Genomic DNA, 21,356 nt, shown 5'->3' with positions numbered 1-21,356 from the left:
GCGTTGATCGATGCACAATCAAATAATATATAAGATTATATCTGTCACTAGCTCGATCTTGATCTTTTGCCAAGGAAACAATTAGTTGACATTTTGTTGGTTCCTTACGTTGAAACAACGTTGACAACTAAACGAATCTCGACTAACTTTCTTTGGTCGCATGATAAACGTTGAATCAACGTTTATGAAAGGTTGATCAACCAAACAACCAAAATTCAACGTTGATTCAACGTTGATTCAACGTTAATGTGCCCGCTGGGAAGACCCATGTTCGATTCCCAACATAATGTGTGAAGCCCATTTCTGGTGTCCTCCGCCCTGATCTTGCTTGAATATCGCTAAAAGCGGCTTAAAACTAAATTCACTCACTCACTCATTCATTCATGTTAATTGCTATTAAACAATTCTCACATAGGTTTCTATAACTGTCATATCCGACTTTGTAGGAGTTATTAAATGAACCTTTAAATAGTACAGGAACAGGATGTTTCGTCTTAACTTGGGAAATCTGGAAACCTTAACGTAAAATGGTATTGGTGAATTCTATAGCACTTACATTGTTATTAACCTCTGAGAAACAAGGTTCGGATATTTACTCAACGTCAGCTTGTTTAGTGTTCGACGGCAATTATCCGAAATAGACACTTCCTCCCACGTGACCGCCCTTGACCCTGCTTAACAGGAAACAGGTGGGCGTAATTCGTTTAAAACAAAGACGCTGTGTCCAACGAGTCTACCACAGCCATTGTTTTGACTCGATGCTTTTGTTTACGGTATGGACAGGGTCAACGGTCATGGAAACAATGTGTCTACAAATATACACTTATCGCAGTATGTGTTTGCTGTAGTGTGGGACTGAAATGCATTAAAACGCGTTCATGAAAACCCTCTAAGCACAAAAGTCGTGTTTTTGATCTGCCTTTGAGCTAAAAGCAAGTCGTTTATGGAAATAAATATGTGAAAAAAACAATTTGTTAGGTTGTTGCTTTAATTATGAATTGCTTACATCTTATACTTGAGCTATGCTTCAGAATTGTGGGAGTGCGTGAGTTTAGCTTTACGCCGCACTCGGCAATATTCCAGCTATATCGCGGCGGTCTGTAAATAATCGAGTCTGGACCAGACAATCCAGTGATGAACATCATGAGCATCGATCTGCGCAATTGGGAATCGATGACATGTGTCAACCAAGTCAGCGAGCCTGACAACCCGATCCCGTTAGTCGCCTCTTACGACAAGCATGGGTTACTGAAGATCAATATTCTAACCCGGACCTTCACGGGTCTTTGCTTCAGAAAGCTTCTTGATTGAGAATTTTGGGATATCATATTAGAGCTTGACCAAGTAAACAAAGATGGAGGTGACCTAATGGATCAGTGATTTAACTGATCACGGTTCATCGTACCCTCGTGGATCATGCAGCGTATATCGATGCTCGCACTATCAATCACTGGATTGTCTTGTCCAGACTCGATTATTTTCAGTCCACAGTAAAACAGACATAGATTGCTGTAAAAAGCACAATCCAAACAAACATAGGTAATGGTAGAAAGTGTGTCTGTTTGATAGTCAACAGCTACCCATATACAGTTCTCATTGTCGACAAACGATTGCAACACGATTCCTGCTGGACATGTCGGCCTGGTTGACTCTAACCTTGTCCAGTACCGGTTAATATAGAGCCGTGCAGATCCGGGTTAGAACTGATCTTCAGTAACCCATGCCTGTCGTAAGAGGTGACTATCGGGATCGGGTTGACACATGTCATCGTATCCCAGTTGCGCACATCGATGCTCATGCTTTTGATCAGTGGATTGTCTGGTCCAGGCTCGATTATTTACAGACTACCGTCATATAGCTGGAATATTGCTGAGTGCGGCGTACAACTAAACTAATTCACTCACGTCGTTTAATAAAACAACACACACACACACACACACACACACACAACCCTTTGTCTGTTACAAACTCCCTGTTATCCAACGGAATTGAACGGTGCTCATTCCAGCAAAATTACGGCGGGGGACACTAGAAAGGGGCTTCACACATTGTATCCATGTGGGGAATCGGACCCGGGTCTTCAGCGTGATGAACGAACGCTTTGACCACTAGGCTACCCCACCGCCCTATTACGAAAGAAGTGTACTTTAAGGGTGGTGTGGAAGTCAGAACAGCATTTGCAATCAGAAACCTTCAAATCCCCGTAGCATATGCAGTCCTTCATTATGACTTGTTTGGGGTTCTGCATATGAATATTGAACCAAGCTTTCTACAAGTGTGCATGTGTGTTGGTAGAGAGAAATCAAATACAGCGATCAGACGTCATGTTCAAGGGACGATCCGCTTTGCCAGGCTCACTTGAAATGTTCCTTCAGAACGCTGCTGGCAGCAATGGTGTAGGAATACTGTGTAAATTCAGTGTGAACCGCGTTACGCCAGATCCAATCGCATGTAGTCCGGACAATATGGTGGTCCTTTTCTGTGATAGACCAGACCTGTTCTAATTCTGTGAACAGGAAAGTGAAGTACCTTTTGATATGAGTGAGTGAGTGAGTTTAGTTTTACGCCGCACTCAGCAATATTCCAGCTATATGGCGGCGGTCTGTAAATAATCGAACCGATGACATGTGTCAACCAAGCCAGCGAGCCTGACCACCCGATCCCGTTAGTCGCCTCTTACGACAAGCATGGGTTACTGAAGGTTCATTCTAACCCGGACCTTCACGGGTCCTTTTGATTTGAAGACTAAAGGAAATTGAATCAATTTGAACTGTTGTATACATGGTTCAAGAATGTTGCTTGGTTGTGTTGTGTCCCGTGAAAGTCACGTGAACAAAACGACTTCCAAATGGATTCCGTCCATGTTTGGCCGAGTCAAGGAGGTGACGGGCCATTGGGTGAAGCGTCCACACAATCATCAGCTCCGTCCGCGTCTCGCCAGCGGTGAAGTTAACGTTGAGGGCTGCCGGGCCAGAGTGAGTGAGTGGGTAGATGTTACACGTCCTTCTCTCGGATGAACGTGTGGTGGAACCATTCGCAAACGATGCTTGTCATAAATACCCGTGAGGATCCGGGTGAGAATTGATCTTCAGCAACCATGCTTATCCTAAGAGGCGACTGACGGGATCGGGTGGTCAGACTCGCTGACATAGTTGACACATGTCATCGTATCCGTGTTGCGTAGATCGATGCTCATGCTGTTAATCACTGGATTGTCTGGTCCAGACTGGATTATTTACAGACCGCCGCGATATAGCTAGAATATTGCTGAGTGCGGCGTAAAAAACTCACCCACTCGGAGACAGATAACAATACGATGGGACCTTGTATTACGAATCCTCAGACAACTTGGCTGCGCTACGCATGACCGTAGATCACGGCACTTAGCGAGATCGGTGACAAACACAGTAAACTTGGTCTGGTCTATCAAAGTCATATTTGGCGGTCGCGCAATTTGGAACCAGAATTGGTTCTTGAAAATACGCTTGTCACGGGAAATCTAGTACCGGAAATAAGCTGGGGCCCGTCTCGCATATCGCAAGTTGGCGCGTGCAAAGGGAGCCGGGAACCAGCTTAGTACCGGAAGTAGCGCCTCGCGAGTAGCGCCGGCCCTATAATCCCTGTTCAGTCCGAGTTGCCATGGTTACTGTTTCCAAGTAGCTTGTCCTTGGACTAACCGGATCACAGAGAGTTTGTTGATTGCGTGTATTCTTATAACGACAGCTCGGGACGTTGCCGACAACATCGATCACTTATCAGGATGGCTTTGTTTGTTTGTTCACGCAGATTCGCACCACCATTTCTGACTCAGTGGCCATAGCATGTTTTCCATGCAGACTGGTTTGAGGCAGCATTTGCGTTGGGTCACCTTCATTATTTTTAGAAACTGATTCTCATAGCGATATCTTTCGATTGCCTTCTGGAGTTTTAACTTTGTCAATACTCGGGTAGTATCAGAAACCGAAGATTATAATAACAGGTTGAAAATAAGAAATGTATATAAATGCAAACCGGGTGATAATAAACATCCGTGTAAAGAGAAATAAACCCCTATATCCCCATAAAACGGGCAAAGAAGGAAACTCAGAGGTGATTCTTGGGACTTGTATCCATATATTGAAGAATATTGCTGAACTCAATCAAGGTATTATCGTGAGACAATATATTGACCCCCAGAAACGACTTTTGTTATATGAGATTCGCTGTCCACGTGAAAAGCAATTAGTCCACTATTTTCATCCTTCTTTTGCAGGAAATTAGCCCACAATACGAGACACAAGATGATATATATGACTATATGACTAATATACATGTCAGAGGCGTCTGGCTTTCCACCCACCAGACTGCGTTGATGCTACCCACGATGATACCATATTCTGCTGTTTCTGTTGTGAGGTGATCTGAGTTATGTGTCGGTTGTTTTAGCACTGAAATATTGTTTATGCTATTCTAACCTTTACATTAAGGCTATGAACGAAAATTTGTTTTACATATTGTTGGTAACTGTTTGTATCAATATATAATATACAGAAGCTTAGACAATCTCTTCCTGTTCCAAAACCTGTTTCAGGGTTTGTGAGTTACAGGGTTTGTGTGAGAGATGTTTGTTGCTGTTGTTACAAGACCACGTGCTATTGAATGCTATCTTGCTTGTGTGAGAGATGTTAGATACAGTGTTTGTGTGAGAGATGTTCGTTACAGTGTTTGTGTGAGAGATGTTAGTTACAGGGTTTGTGTGAGAGATGTTAGTTACAGTGTTTGTGTGAGAGATGTTAGTTGCAGTGTTTGTGAATGCTATCTTGCTGTTGTTACATGACAGTGTTTGTGTGCCAGTTAGATGTTAGTTACAGGGTTGCCAGATGTTAGTTACAGTGTGAGAGACATGTTAGTTACAGTTGTTTGTGATGACATGCTATCGAATTACAGTGTTTGTGTGTTACAAGATGTTAGATACAGGGTTATCAGATGTTATGTTTGTGTGATGGTCACATGCTATAAGATACTGTTTGTTATGCTTTGTGTGAGTTTGATGTTAGTTGCTATGTTTGTTGTGAGAGATGTGTCAGAGATGTGCAGTGTTTGTGTGACAGATGTTAGATACAGGGTTTGTGTGAGAGATGTTAGTTACAGTGTTTGTGTGAGAGATGTTAGTTACAGGGTTTGTGTGAGAGATGTTAGATACAGTGTTTGTGTGAGAGATGTTAGTTACAGTGTTTGTGTGAGAGATGTTAGATACAGTGTTTGTGTGAGAGATGTTAGTTACAGTGTTTGTGTGAGAGATGTTAGTTACAGTGTTTGTGTGAGAGATGTTAGTTACAGGGTTTGTGTGAGAGATGTTAGTTACAGTGTTTGTGTGAGAGATGTTTGTTGCTGTTGTTACAAGACCACGTGCTATTGAATGCTATCTTGCTGTTGTTACATGATCACATGCTATCGAATGCCAGTGTCCTGTTGTTACAAGGCCACATGCTATTGACTGCTATCTTAATGTTGTTACATGATCACATGCTATCGAATGCTATGTTGCTGTTGTTACAAGACCACATGCTATCGAATGCTATGTTGCTGTTGTTACAAGACCACATGCTATCGAATGCTATGTTGCTGTTGTTACAAGACCACATGCTATCGAATGCTATGTTGCTGTTGTTACAAGACCACATGCTATCGAATGCTATCTTGCTGTTGTTACAAGACCACATGTTATCGAATGCTATATAACTGTTGTTACATGGCCACATGCTATTGAATGCTATGTTGCTGTTGCTTCATATCCATGTTGCTTTTACATGTATATTGTGTTGTTGCTATTTTCATGGACACATTTCTGTTATTTCTCTCTCTCTCTTCTTTGTCTTTATGCATTTTTCTGTCCGCACTCTCTCTGACTTTGTGTCTCTAATATTCTAACCCGGACCTCTCTGAAGGTCCGCGTTAGAATATTGGTCTTCAGTAACCCATGCTTGTCGTAAGAGGCGACTAACGGGATCGGGTGGTCAGGCTCGCTGGCTTGGTTGCCAGATGTCATCGGTTCTCAGTTGCGCAGATCGATGCCCATGGTGTTGATCACTGGATTGTCTGGTCCAGACTGGATTATTTACAGACCGCCGCAATATAGCTGGCGTAAAACTAAACTCACTCACTGACTTTCTCAATCTCTTTCACCCTCTCTCTCCCCCTTTCTCTCTTTCTCCCCCTTTCTCTCTCTGTTCCTCTTTATCTCTCTTTTTCTCACCGCACAACCCACGCTCCAACAACAAATCTAACCAAACGCCGATTTCAAAGCAATCTCCACCGTTCCAAATCCCGCACAGATATGCAGGATCGATCTATGCGTGTCTTTGGCGTCTCCGGAACCTCGTATTGCCACTTTGGCCAGCCCAATTATCTTTTCAAACATATGAATTACCATAAGGCTTGGGGGATTGAAGCCAAACATAGTGCATCAGTTATATCAACAGTCAGAGGAATAATATCACGATAAAACAGCATTCTGACTTGAGATATCCTCCTCGAGCTGCGGTCGGAGATTACCGAGCCGACTGCACTGCAATGAGATCTAACGGGGGAAGATTCTAATATCTCGGTAATCTCCATTTTAATAAGCAAAGTTGCAACTAAATCGTTTGTACATCCAATAGTATTGAGATCACCATTTGTGTCGCCAGGAGGGGTTCTAGCTAACGATGTATATGCATGTATGTACAACCTCTCAGGTATATGCATGTATGTACAACCTCTCAGAAAGCAATAGCAAAGATGTTCTTTTACCAATCCTGTTACAATGTATTGACCACACCAGACGGAAGATGAGGAAGCATGAATTTGCATTGGGTTCGATTCTCAAAATATTTATGTCTGTGTCTTCCGGAGAAGTTATTGCCTTTATTCGTTATCTTGATCTTCAAGGGACATTGGACCCTTTCCTTACCAATGCTCCGGTTTGAGTGAGTGAGTTGAGTTTTACGACGTTTTTAGCAATATTCCAGCAATATCACGGTTGGGGACACCAGAAATGGGTGTCACACATTGTACCCATGTGGGGAATCGAACCCGGGTCTTCGGCGTGACGAGCGAATGCTTTAACACGCCTCCGTTTTGATTTCGAAAAGAACCCCCACCTAAATATACACATTTATATAAGCGAGATCAAACCTGTTCTACATTTATAGGAAAGAGAGGTGGAGGCGGTGTTGTTAAATACGGTATATAGCAACCATATACGGCATTTATTATACCAAACTACGGTTACAACGACTCAAAGCGGACGTGGGTGACTGTAATAGCCTGTGTATCTCCGCGGTCTACTACGCCCATGAAGACTGACATTGGATGTCATTGACTTGGTGATTTAGAGGCAGCAATGGTTGTTTCGAAGTCTTGAGTCCATCCTTAAGCCAACACAATTGCTTGCAATGAGAGAGAGAGAGAGAGAGAGAGAGAGAGAGAGAGAGAGAGAGAGAGAGAGAATCATGAGAGAGAGGGGTGGAGGTAGAGAGAGAGAGAGAGTTAGAGAGAGAGAGAGAGAGTTAGAGAGCTAGAGAGAGAGAGAGAGAGAGCGCACATAACAATTAATCACTACTAAAATCATGAGTACTACAATAGGAGTGAGTGAATTTAGTTTTACGCCGCACTTAGTTTTACGCCGCACTCAGGACAATATTCCAGCCATCAGGGCGAGCATCGTTCTGCGTAAATAATCGAATCTGGACCAGACAATCCAGTGAGTCAAGGGCTTAGAGCATCGATCTGCGCAGTTCTGAAGACCAATATTCTAACCCGGACCTTCACGGGTAAGTACAATAGGAACATATCCTAACATTAACTACTGTATAATGTATTTTCGTTTGCTATACCGCGTAAAAGCCATTTATCAGAAGTACAATTAAGAGTATTTCAATAACCTTTTATCTCTATATCACGGGTGTAGGATCAGCGCCATATTTCTCGCCCCTTGGATCTTGAACTCTAACCGTCATACATTAAGCGCCTTGGATACGGAGAAGGGCCTACAAAAACATTGTTCACATATGGAACCAACTTTTCAGGCATCACGTGAAGGCTTTGAGTGTCACTTTTAATGTGTTCGGGGAAGGGAAAATAAATGACTAAAGGTCTAAGGTCGCCATTTCAATTTCCCTGCTTTTACAACTGTGTGTCATTGAGCTATGGAGACGACGAGACACCGAACCACTTGGCCAGCGCGGCCAGAATGACCATTAAATTGAAAACATGTCCACTCGGATTTGTGATTTAGTTTGAACAATGCCTCTCTGAAGTCACTGGTACAATCCATCATTCAGTTTTAGACGACATGGTTTCGTGAACATTAAGAATTTTCTGGATTTCATCTTCTTTTTATTTTCATACAATGTTTCGGAGCCTGTTCTGGCCCCATCATCTGGGAAAACAAAAGAAAATGCCAATCAAACATCTGATATGATTTCGGTTTACCCTTTAAATAAGTTTCTGATTTGTTAAATTTTTCACATGTTGATTTTATTATTTTTGAAAATAATAACATTATTTTATCAATTTCATTTTTTTAGGAATTAATATTGAAATATTTACACATGCCAGTTTTGTGCAAGTTGCTTGTAGTTGCATAGCCATCTGTTTCATGTTCCACGATTAAAAATCAATTACGTTGTGAGGGACGACAGTGCTGTTATATTGAAGTGTTAAAATGTCGTCTTATCCTCCCTATGGTACACGTTTCCAAGACATGGTAAACGTCAAAACAAATTAGACGTCACTGTGACTCTCTATGTATATTTTTCTCTCAGTGATGAATGAATTTCTTGTTATTTTTATGTCTATCTATTTAAAAGGCAAAAAGATGGAAAAACAACATAGCCTCGCTTGCGGTTACATCGTTAAATCACAGAAAACTGAGACAAACTGTCATCGGGTCGGAAAGAAAAGTATGGAACGGTCAAATTCTTGTGTCACATTAGAAGAAGAAACTGTTAAACACAAATAATCGTGTTTGTTGGGTTCAAGATGCGCGTGTCTGTGCGCGCTCATTAGTAATGTCACTACGAATTCGAGAAACCAGCTTGTGCGGCGAGCAGATGAGACAGAAGCCCCATCGAGAAAGCTTCACCGACACATGTCCGATATCTGATCCTTCGCAACAACAGAACGAAACGAGAGGGCTATTTTTAGCACAACGCCGATATTCTTGAACAAGAAGCAAACACATAGCCTAACTGAAGGAGGGGCGAGAATTTCTCGTTTACACGTTTCGCACGGAACACTGATTCTGATTGGTTGAAGTTATAATTGACAGGCAGCACGTGCTGGAAGGCCCGCCCCTCGAGCGGCAGACGTGAAGTTTGGATGATGGAAGAATGAAGACAAAATGGTATTCAGTGATTGTAAAGTTCAGTCACGGTCTGCGATGGATAGACAAGGATTGTTTCCGTGTGGACTTGTAACAGTATTACTGACCTTGATAATACAGACTGTGCAAGCAGCGAAAGGTAGGTGATTCTTCAGCATATATCCAAATTGCAACAACTGCCTCGTGCAAACGTTTACATTTAACCATGTGGTCTTAGACAGGAGCGGTGATTACGCACCGTGCACCCACTTCACCTCTGTTGGCTTCAAGCCTGCGGATATCGGAATAATGTCGACATTTTTTATTCTCAATTAGCGCCAAAGAACAGATATGGATTTTGTTGTAAAATGGCCCTTTTAGCTGAACGCTTTGTATCGCACATGTAAACACTTCTTCGACAGCGGCTAGTGCACAGATATGTCATTACAGTGATGTAGTTCCTCTGTAAAAGTGCTTTGACTGAAATAACAATTGTTTGTTTGATTTAAGTAACACGGATAATATTTACTTATTTATTAATACGCTGTAAGAATAAAAACTACCATTGACCTAGGTATTTATGATTGTGTTAATTAGCACACATGGGCTTGTAACTGAAAAAAATACTATAACCAAGGTATATACAGTCACTGACGGGGTCTTAACACTATATATTTATTCTTTTTTGACCCCGTCAGTGAAATTATATACCTTGATGCCAGTATTTTGCGTAACAATCCCCTGTGAATTAACACACCATGGGATAAGCAGCTTATCAACAATTACGTCTACTACCAATGTTGTGTTCATTAACACACTGTGGTCTTGGATGGACGTGTTCTATACCTCTGTATAATCAATAAACTTTGGATCTCGAAATTTGCAATATTCGACTCTAAAGATCGTAAAATATACATGAAATATTTAAGGATACATCAATAAAATGCAATGCGAATCATTATTGTCAGAGTGATAGATTATCATTGATCATGTACATAAAAAGAGCTTTGAACGTCTGTCTGATTGAATAATAGAATCCGCTGCACGCATTGGCGTCTGTGAACCAATTCCACCATCTGGGTCATATGAACGAAAGTGCAAGATTGCATAAGGCTTAATTCTGTTCTCATAAATCTCCCCGTGCAGGTTTCCAGTCCAGTGTTAAACATTTATGTCGTCTTCTGTCGGTGAGAGGCATTTGGACACCCGTGGTCTACCGTCTACGTTTATAGGAGAGATATGTGAAATTTCAAGCTCCAGTTGCAAGTGTGATGCCTTTGTGGTTCCGTTGCCATAGGTACGCACAACTGTAACTTTTTATGTGATGATAAAAACTATCCGAAAAACAAACAAAAAATCCCCATAAAATCACCGAGTAACGAAGACGATCGGGCTGTTGTTGGTTCCATGACTCAATCACGTTCTTTCTGTTTGTCTGTAACACAACGTCCCCACATGGGAGGTTCGCAATAACCATGGACGCAAAAATTGGCATTGCTCGGTTGAGAAGGGAAGCCTTTTGCTGTTTAGTCATATCCTGATGTCGTGGATAGGTGTTCACTGTCTCTCTCACTGGCAGATTTTGTTAATGTGGAGGCAGTCGTGTTACAGTGTTGAAATATTGAAATATCTGGTGAACAAAACAACATCCACTCACTCACACAACTAAGTGTATTGTAAGTAGGTTTTCCTTTCGCCGCCTTCAGGTATAGGACACCAGAAATGAACTACACGCATTATGCCAATGTGCGGAATCGAACCCGGACCTTCTGTGCAACGAACGAACGCTTACGCTTGAACTACTGGGCTGCACGTGATGATGTCCCGCACACAAAATCAAATTACGCGCTCTGTCGAGGGACAGCAAACATCCACTATCCTCGTTTGTCGTAACACTCAACTGGTATCGGGAAGTTACTGGTAATTACTGGCCTTCATCTAGTCTGTCTCACAGTCCCAGAGCCATATTATTTTCCCTACAGCTTAGCCCACCCTGCAATGCTAAAGCCCTAAATGAAGCAAGTCTAGATTTCCCAGGTTCAGGTTCTGAATCTCTGGTCTCCATGGGGCTCCTTTTCAATTTAAATGGGTTTAGTTGTTAAATCAAAATGATATATATTCAGAGACTAAGCGTTAGTCTAGCCTTCATCAGCCCCACTCCCTGAAACACATTAGGTCCCCTTACACCCAGTCCTTTCTGGGCAAGTCCTAAATGTAACAAGTGCAGATTTCCACAGGTTCCGAATCTCCGTGTTCACAGGGGCTCCTGGACTTGCACAAGCCTCTAAGGTAATAATTAATGGCTTAAATGATAATTTCTATAACAAATATCAATAACAGACTGGGGTCCGGTATTGTCCGCTTATATTTGAAGGATAGAATTACCATACATCCATGTGGTTAGCACACAGTACAGCCTTGCTATAGGCGGCGTAAAACTGAATTTATCAGATGGCCATGTGGGTGACTTATCCCTCCCTGTGCACCGACGGGCGTTGCTCATACTATCAATCACTGGTCTGATCCAGACTCGATTATTTATTGGCCGCTGCCGTATCACTGGGATATTGCAGAGCGCAGTGTTAAACCACAAGGATCAAATCAATTAGGTTTGCTTCTTAGCTGACACAATGACTGAAGTCTGTTTCTGGAGATTTTCGGAGCCATGGCAGAATGTTACTTAAGAGGCGTAAAACCCAACTCACACACTTGATACAAGATACAAGATACAAGAAACATTGGCAATATTCTATAAACTACATTAACGAGATATATAATAAGTCAGACCCGTGAAGATCCGGGTTAGAATTCATCTACAGTAACCCATGTTTATCGTAAAAGGTGACTAACGGAATCGGGTGGTCAAGCTCGCTGACTTGGTTAACACTTGTCATCGGTTCCCAATTGCAAATCGCTCACTCTGTTGATCACTGGCTTGTTGGTCCAGACACTGGAAGATTGCTGAGTGCGGCGTAAAACTAAACTCACTCACTATAGTAAGTCAGCGTAACAATACATGTACTAATAAAATGTGTATAATGACCTGGTGATGTTCTAGATTTGTTTGAAGTTGTATATATGATAACAGATTATTTCTGCTCATTATTTGTAAACAGGAGGCGATGGTAAGGTTTTGAAAGTAATTAATTTTGGAATTAATGTCGATTTATTGAATCGTTCATTGCGACAGAGTTCATTGTCAGTTCAAGATACACAGTACGGTTGATAGGGCTTATTCCACACACACACGGCCTTGTTAGCTGCAGTGTGGTCAACACAAGACACAAGAAAAGTCAGTGAGTATAGTTTTACGCCGCTTTCAGCAATATTCCAGCAATATCACGGCGGGGGACACCAGACATAGGCTTCACACGTTGTACCAATGTGGGAATCGAACCAGAGTCTTCGGCGTGACGAGCGAACACTTTAACCACTACCCCACCGCCCCGGACACAAAGCCTCCCAATGAGGGTCACGTACGGCCATGTTTAGAACAGCCATACACAAGGCTAGTGTCGACCTAAACGTTGGTGCCAATTAGTCTTTCGCCGCGACGGAAGTTTATCAACACAATGCCACAAACATGTTGAAACAATCAGCCGTGAAGGAAATTTATCACACAGCAGTCTCGAACCTACTTTTCGAGAGAAAAATGTAAACTTAGCCAGCGAAGCTGAAAGTATGGGGGAGGTGTGTGGAGGGAGCTGTACTAGGTTTCTGGAGGCTGAACGCCAGCCGCTATACACCTGGAGATGGACACCTGTCACCATGTCCATCGCGCGCCTGCTGAAAGAGACGTCCTGTCCGTGCAGCTGTTGTGTAAACACGGGTAACTTTCATCTATATCAACATGTGTGGATGTTTGGATGAAAGTGGCTCGTTTTCTCACTTGGATCTATGTACGGACGTATGTGATAAAACATGTTATGATTAAAGCGACTCTTACCACTGTCGATTAAAATAAATCGTTAGAGGGAAATCATAATCACCCAATTAATACTGGTATAGGTTCTGGTTGTCAGGAGAGAGGCCCGGGGGTGTCTTGAATGGTGTGAGATGAGGTGAAATTGGGTTTAACGACGTGCTTGAGAATATTTCGCTCATATAACGACGTGCATGCGTGTGTATGTGTATGTGCGGCTGCTTGCACTAGCCCAGACTTAAGCTGGTTTTATAGTGCTAGCCCACTGAGATACCATGCCGCAGTGAAGCATGAATACCCCACTCAGACACATTATACTGACTCCGAGCCGACCAGTCCTTGTTGTACCCATTAATGCCGAGCGCCAGGCAGGGACCAACAAGTACCATATTTTAACGTCTTTTGGTATGACGCGGTCGGGGATCGAACCCGCGATCTTCCGCTCTCCGGTCGGACGCTCTAACCACTACACCACGGAGGCGGTCCTTGAATGGTGTGACCCTTCACAAAAAAATAAATATACTTCCCATCAAAAGTTTAGACTCACTAGTAAATATAGCCACTTACTTCAGGCAACAGTTCTAAATTAAATTTTGCAAAATATTCCATACTGTTTAAAGGTACTGTTTACACATGAACTGATGTATTGTACAACAAATTCGTAACGTTGAAAATGTTATTGTCATGAGTTCAAGATATGATAAAACTCACTGAAAATTGGCGAATTCTTAACAAAACTTAACACCAAAACGCAGCTGTTCACATGCATGATATTTGCACATGCTTTTCAGCAAGTTGATTCATGGTCCTCATGCAATTCATCTGCATAATGTTTGCAGTTGGTTCCCCCAAGTCAGTGAAGATATCAATCTTCGATGTGAGTCTAAACTTTTCATGGGAAGTATATAACACAAGGAATAACGAAGGAAAAAACACACCATCCCCAACCAAGCCCTTCAAATAGTTGCAGTTGTCCACGACCATAGTCTGCCTCACAGTCCGAAAACCACATTATTTTCCCAACTGCCTCGCCCTCCCTGCAATGCTTAAGTCCAAAATGAAGCAAGTCTACATTTCCTCAGGTTCTTAATCTGTGAGTCTAGTGGTTAAAGCGTTGGCTCGTCACGCCGAAGACCCGGGTTCGAATCCCCACATTGGTACAATGAGTGAAGCCCATTTCTGGTATCCCCCGCCGTGATATTGCTGGAATATTGCTAAAAGCGGCGTAAAACCAAACTCAGTCTGTCAGTCAGTCCCTTGGGCTCCTTTTCAATTAATGGGATTATTTGTTACTATCAAAGAAAAATTTGGATTCAGAGTCTAAGCTTTAGTCTACCCACGAAAAGTATCCCTTCTACAACATACTGGTACTGCCAAGGCCTTACTCTGTTAAATGGAAAGTGTCGTTCCTACAATACCTGGTCAAATGATGTTCAGTCACCTTTCACAAGGTATTGACTTTCAACAATCGGCGGTAATTGTTTCTTCATGAAATGTACAACTTGCCAAGTAGAACGTGTCTCGAGATCAATTTTGGGAAACGGTAGGCGTTGGAATTAACCGCATATATAAAGCCTGGAATATATATTTAGATTATCTGTCCAATAATCATTATACCATGACATGTAGACGGACAACCCACAATGGCAGTTGACTGGTTTATCGACCTTACGCGTATTTGTAACATTGCCCTGAGATTGGACATGGAAACGCTGAGGGTTTATTGTTTTGCTGTTAAATTTTGAAAGGTAAGATAATTTTACATAACATTCACATTTGCAGTTAGCAGGGGTCGCTTCAAATGAAATGAATCCTTCACGCACGTGGAGTTTTAACAAGAGAGTCGACAGTATTACAGAGGCATCTGACGTTGGGACTTAAGTTTCCATTTCTCGCTAGCGTTGTATTTCAGTGTTATCTTGAAATCTGCATATCTGTCACAATACCACTGGCGGATAATAACAGGAAGATCGGTCGTGATCGATGAGTGACATTATCTTTAAGAGACTGTAGGCGAAGTTACACACCACGAGCAAATGGGATGCTGTACTGAGCTGGAAGTGTCCAACGTGAAGTAATCACCGAGAGAACACATTGGGTATGCTTTGTGTGGCTTGTTATCGCTACTGAAGACTAGATAAACAATTATGATATCTTGTAGTCATTGCTACTTACCCGTCATGTCTTCCTCTTGTGTATCTTAAGATAAGCGTTTTTATTCATTCTTGCCAACCTCAAAATAGTTTGCTGGATATTCTAAGATTATTTTAAGATAAATTTGTTCTCATTGTTGCTTAAAACTGCTTTAGATTGCTTATGGTGAGTAAATTTGGTTAACTGAAATTGCTTAAGAGGACCCAAGTGGTCACGTTGCCCCAGTTACCGCAGTCCCAGTCGGAGTTAAGGCCCTTAGAAATGCAATGACCTTCCAATGGTTTGTTCGTAACCCAGGCGCCCCTGATCTCTACTACTGGTTCGACAGCACTGTATCTTGATCATAGGTTCCCAAAGTGGTACACGGCACAACTGACTTAAAGAAAGCTCATTCCGATAAGTGACTTGGCTTACGCAGCACAAAGGGTTGCAGTGAACTCGAATTTTGCATCATTCCAGGTCTAAGTGAGTGAGTATGGTTTTATGCCACTTTTAGCAATATTCCAGCAATATCACGGCGGGAACACCAGAAATGGGCCTTACACATTGTACCCATGTGGGAAATCGAACTCGGGTCTTCGGCGTGACGAGCGAACGCTTTAACCACAAATCTACCCCACCGCCCCATTCCAGGTCTAATCAATTACACGTAGACCATGCATTTGAACAAAAATCGGTTTTGCAATTTCCAGAATCGAAATTGATAGCTTTTGATTTGGTCGGGAATGAAATATCACAACGTCGATTCAAATATGTATGTCTCTGTGAGGAATTGAGAATCTTGTTTCTTCTTAGATCTGGAGGACTCAAGATATTTATGATATACAAACAAGGTTTACTGTTGTACAATATAGGCGGTATAAGCTGACATGGGGTGAGTGAGTGAGTTTAGTTTATGCCGCTCTCAGCAATATTCCAGCTATATGGCGGCGGTCTGTAAATAATCAGGTCTGGACCAGACAATCCTGTGATCAACAGCTCGACCATCGATCTGCGAAATTGGTATACGATTACAGGTGTCAACCAAGTCAGCGAGTCTGACCACCCGATCTCGTTAATCGCCTCTTACGACAAGCATGGTTATCAATCAATCAATCAATCAAATATTTATTGTGCAAGCGTTCCATACAGAAACAGTGACAATATTCTATAAACTACATAAACAAGATATACAATGAATCACATATATATGATGAGCAACAAAACATATAATAATAAGATCTTCTATATTTGTTTAAAGTTGTACATGTGGTAGCAAATAATTTCTATAGTATTTGGATCATTATTTCTAAAAGGAGGTTAAATTTTTCAGTGGTAGTAAGTCTGAGAAAGTTATTAATTTTAGAGGAAGGGAGTTAAATAAGGACTTTCTTGCATCTGAATGTTTAGTGCAACACATGAAATGGTTAACAAGATCAATTCTAACCCGGACCTTCACGGGTCAAGCTGACATGGAGTTATAACGGTTATACAACGGTGCAGTTAGACTGTTCTATGCATAACAGTGTCTCTTGGGTTGTAAATTTTATACAGGTTTTGTGAAAGACGCCACACATCGTTAAACATTCTTTCCGATTCAAGACAGAATCCAGCCAAGCGAAATTGGTTTTGATCCAGTTGACAAGGTCAATCACCATCAGAACCAAATCGAAATGTATCAATCGCATTATCAATGCCATCAGATCACAGATTTGATTGTTATCAGTACGAGCTCGTATTATCCAATGAGGAAGGGCTCAAAACTTGTCACAGCATATGGTGCTGGAAATTATCCTGAAAGAACCAGCCAGAATTTAACGGGGGCTTGCTGATTAGGGATATCAGAGAGCAGTGTGGCGTCAGGCCGGTAGTAGAACTGACTGACTGAGTTTTGTTTTACGCCGCTTTCAGCAATATTCCAGCAACATCACGGCGGGGGACACCAGAAATGGGCTTCACACATTGTACCCATGTGGGGATTCGAACCCGGGTCTTCGGCTTGACGAGCCAACGCTTTAACCATTAGGCTACCCCACCGCCCCCAGGCCGGTAGAAAGTAACACATATGATTGTGTCTTCACAGGTGGAAGGATTCAATTTTATGCTGTGTTTTTTCCAAAACAATCTGTCATTTTTTCGAAATAACCCAGTTTTGGGCGCAGGATTATTTTCTATAATATGAAGACGCTCCGATTGTATTTTATCTGGAAGAGATAAACCTAATTAAACCGGATATCGTAAATTGGTTATCCAGAAACAGTTCGTTTGAAACAATGATTATATACACTTGCAAACCCTTAGAATCTCTCAATCTCTGCCTCACAGTCCCTGAACCACATTATTTTCCCAACTGCCTAGACCTTCCTGCAGTGATAAAGCTCTACATGAAGCAAGTCTAGATATCCACAGGCTCTGAATCAGGGCTTTTCAATATAAATGGATTATTTGCCACTCTCAAAATTATATATATGCAAAGGCTAAGGTTTGGTCTAAATCTCTCACATCACAGAAGTGAACAGATCTAGACTTGCAAAGATTTTCTCGGGCATATTTGTTTCTGCGGATGGGAAGAACGATATTACTTCATAACTTCTCAACGAACAAGTGACAAAATGAAATACGTCGCGAATTAGGAAGTGTAAGTGATATTTGTTTCTGAAGGCCAACCAGCTGAGTTCTTGCTTGGGTGTGAGGTTTCGGACCACGGTAACACGGTAACTTCGACCTCTCAAGTCGCTGTCTGGTGTATGGACAATGGCAGGCCGAACATGAAGAGGAACGCCCCTGACATTCACCAGACCTGATCCCTATCTTAAAGTCTTTGAAGTTTTTCTGTTAGTACTCCTGTCCGCGGCTCTGGGAATCGCGTCTTAATTGTGCCTTTTCAATATCGTCAGTGTTTTGGCTGTTGGAACAGATGAAGAATCTACCAGTTTGTTCTTGTTGCAGAATCATCACATACTGGGACGTTCGAAATAGAAACGCTGACGTTTTGAGAGGCATAATCAGTTAGCAACTTTGTGTAATCTCATTATCTCCTATAATGCTTCCGGTTAACGCTGACAGCTTCGGCGACTGAAATGTGAATAAGATTTATGGTTTTGTTAAACGTTCGTTCGGTATATCTGTCTCACAGTCCCTGAACCACATTATTTTCCCTACTGCCAAGCCCTCTCTGCAGTGCTAAAGCCCTAAATAAAGCAAGTCTAGATTTCCTCAGGTCTAAATCTCTGCGCTCCCCGGGGCTCCTTTTCAATTTAAATGGGATTGTTTGTTACTATCAAACTTATATATATTCAGAGACTAAGCATTAGTCTAGGTATTGCGGTGAGATGCTGATATGGAAATATATAGGTTGTATTATCTGTCGTTTCATTTTGAAATATAATTACGGGTAAGCAACAAACGGAAATTCGCATCAGGAAACCTCGCGTAGAGTACAAGAGCAAACACTTGGTTGATCTTGATTTTCAGTGCGATTAGAGACCACGAAAGCGTGACCTACCGATCCTTAAGACAATACGGCAATTTACGAAGGTAGCAAAGCGTGCAAGTCGTATTGAGGCGACTAACAGGCTAGCTGACTTGGTTGATTCATGGTATCGCATCCCTGTTGTTCATTATATCAATCACTGGATTGTCTGGTCCAGGCGCAATTATTTTCATTGCTAAGTGTGGCGTTCAACAATAAACAAAATGTGAAAACCAGACAGTCAATTGAACAATTGTCAGACAGACCAGTAAGCTAATATGCAATCATATGCACTGTCACTTTAGTAGAAAGGGAACAATCTCATGTACAGATACGTAATTAGTAGGTGCTCAGACAGGTAGACAGACCGGCAAATGCGATTCATTACTCTCTCCTTTCGCATTTCTCTCGCTCTCTCTCTCCCCCCTGTCTATATGTGTTCTCATTCTCTCTTATATGTGTTCTCTCTCTCTCTCTCTCTCTATTCACCTCTCCCCCATTCTCCTTGTCTATATGTGTACCTCTTTTCCCATTCTCCTTATATGTGTTCTCTCTCTTTCTCATTCACCTTATATGTGTATCTGTGTACTCTCTCTCTCTCTCCCCCTGTCTATATGTGTACCTCTCATTTCCCATTCTCTCTTATTATGTGTTCTCTCTCTTTCTCATTCACCTTATATGTGTTTCTCTCTCTTTCCCATTCTCCTTATATGTGTCTCTCTTTTCCCATGTCTCCTTATATGTGTACTCTCTCTTTCCCATTCTCCTTATATGTGTTCTCTCTTTCCCATTCTCCTTATATGTGTACTCTCTCTCTCTCTCTCTCTCTCTCTCTCTCTCTCCCTCTCTCTCAGATATACTACTGACACTAGGAATTAGCATCAGTGTCTCCCTACTCCTTTCCCCTTCCAATAACCCCACACATTAGCATAGCATTGCAAGCAATTGTGTTGGCTCAAGGATGCACTCAGACTTCGAAACAACCATTGCTGCCTCTAAATCACCAAGTCAATGACAACCAATGTTTCAGTCACGCAGAATTCATTACCAAGAGCCTCGTAGACTAGATGCTCTATGACACAGAATAGGCCCATGTTGAATGCACTGCCATCGGTGTATCTGCTGCAGTCGGAATTACTCTCCTTGAGTTAATATGGCTGTAATGGCCGGAGTAAACAGCTCATTTTCTTCTGGACTGGCTAAGATTAGGGTATTGAGTTATGGGCCAAGGGAAGTCTTTACAGGGTTATTTTCCCCTCAATGAGAAATACAATATTGTATTAATGCTGCACGGAGTTCTCTAGAGTCGATATGGATTATCTGTGTTCACTGGCTGATGTGGTCTGCGAGGGAACTTAATGTAATAGTCACTTATATATGGTTGTATAATGTATGGCCATAGGTGAAGAATAGATAAATCAAGGCTAACTCCTTATGATTACAACTGCTTATGCCAATCCTGCTGTTACTGCTCCTACAACTGCTGCCAGTTTAAACCAGCTGCAGCCACTTCGTTGTCTCCGTTTATGATTGATACTGAAATCACCCTAATCTCTTCGACTTATTTGACTTTGTATCTAACTACCTGGCAATTTTCAATATCAAGCGTTGTTAAGGCTGAAAGGGTCGTTGTCGGCACAGGTACTACAGATATGTAGTTTCTGTGTACAGAAATGCACCATGAAGATAGTCAAAATACAGAAACGTACCCGATACCCTAAACAGGTTAAGAAACCGTATTTAGCAACCAAAAACCGAAACCGTATGTAGTTGGTCCCGTTCAACTGATAGCGAGTTATATTCTGCATCGCGAAATATTTGTTACTGTGTATGGTCGTTTCTTATATAACGCAATCAAATGCGTCTAATAAAACAGTATGGCAGTTTCAAACAAGAAAACGGCACATTGCGGAATGGACTCGTCCTAGGGTACGTTTCAGTATTGGATTTGTCTAGGGTACGTTTCTGTATAAACGTACCTGGGGTACACATCTGTAGTACCCGTGCGACAACGACCCCTTCAGCGTTATTAAGGTCACCGTGGAACTGCGTCGTTAAACATACTGCTTCGAAACTATTACAGATACTACGACGTCGAAAACGTCACTACCACCACCACTACTGATATTACCACTACGACTGGTTGTTTCCCGAACGTGTGTTGTGAGCAACCATCTATACTTACCCTGTCTGTCCACTCTCCCTAACAACATAACAACCTGCTCTTGGACTTCCTGTTCTACAACACCTCTGGTTTACGAGCACCTCGACCTACAACCACTAAACCTTCATAAATACGGCCAGTCGTGCAAGTTCTGGTATCCGCTTCAAAGGCACATCGCCCTAGTGGCCATCTGTTGACCACATCTCACCTAGCGTGGACACTAAACCAGAATGACCATGACATAAATTGGCGTTAACGACCTGATTACTGTCTTAACAGATGACTCTCCATCAATGCCGCTGAACTGGTTACTCCGCTCGCATGCGGAGCAAGCAACGCG

At 42.1% G+C, this 21,356-nt stretch overlaps 1 protein-coding gene across 1 annotated transcript in view; it reads left to right on the top strand.

The window, feature by feature from the left end:
* Positions 1 to 9,093: 9,093 nt before the first annotated feature.
* The window catches only part of LOC124260458, a 91,160-nt gene continuing 78,897 nt past the window's right edge, over positions 9,094 to 21,356 (top strand). The window contains exon 1 of the mRNA XM_046694783.1: positions 9,094 to 9,485. Coding sequence (XP_046550739.1) covers positions 9,365 to 9,485 — 121 coding nt within the window. The 5' untranslated portion in view covers positions 9,094 to 9,364. The remainder of the gene's footprint in view (positions 9,486 to 21,356) is intronic.

Source organism: Haliotis rubra, unplaced genomic scaffold (assembly GCF_003918875.1).
Source record: "Haliotis rubra isolate DU_JTF1 unplaced genomic scaffold, ASM391887v1 Scf764, whole genome shotgun sequence".
In the NCBI taxonomy this organism is placed as follows: Eukaryota; Metazoa; Mollusca; class Gastropoda; order Lepetellida; family Haliotidae; genus Haliotis; species Haliotis rubra.
Note: the sequence above shows the minus strand (reverse complement) of the source record. Positions and strands in the feature narration are given on the sequence as shown.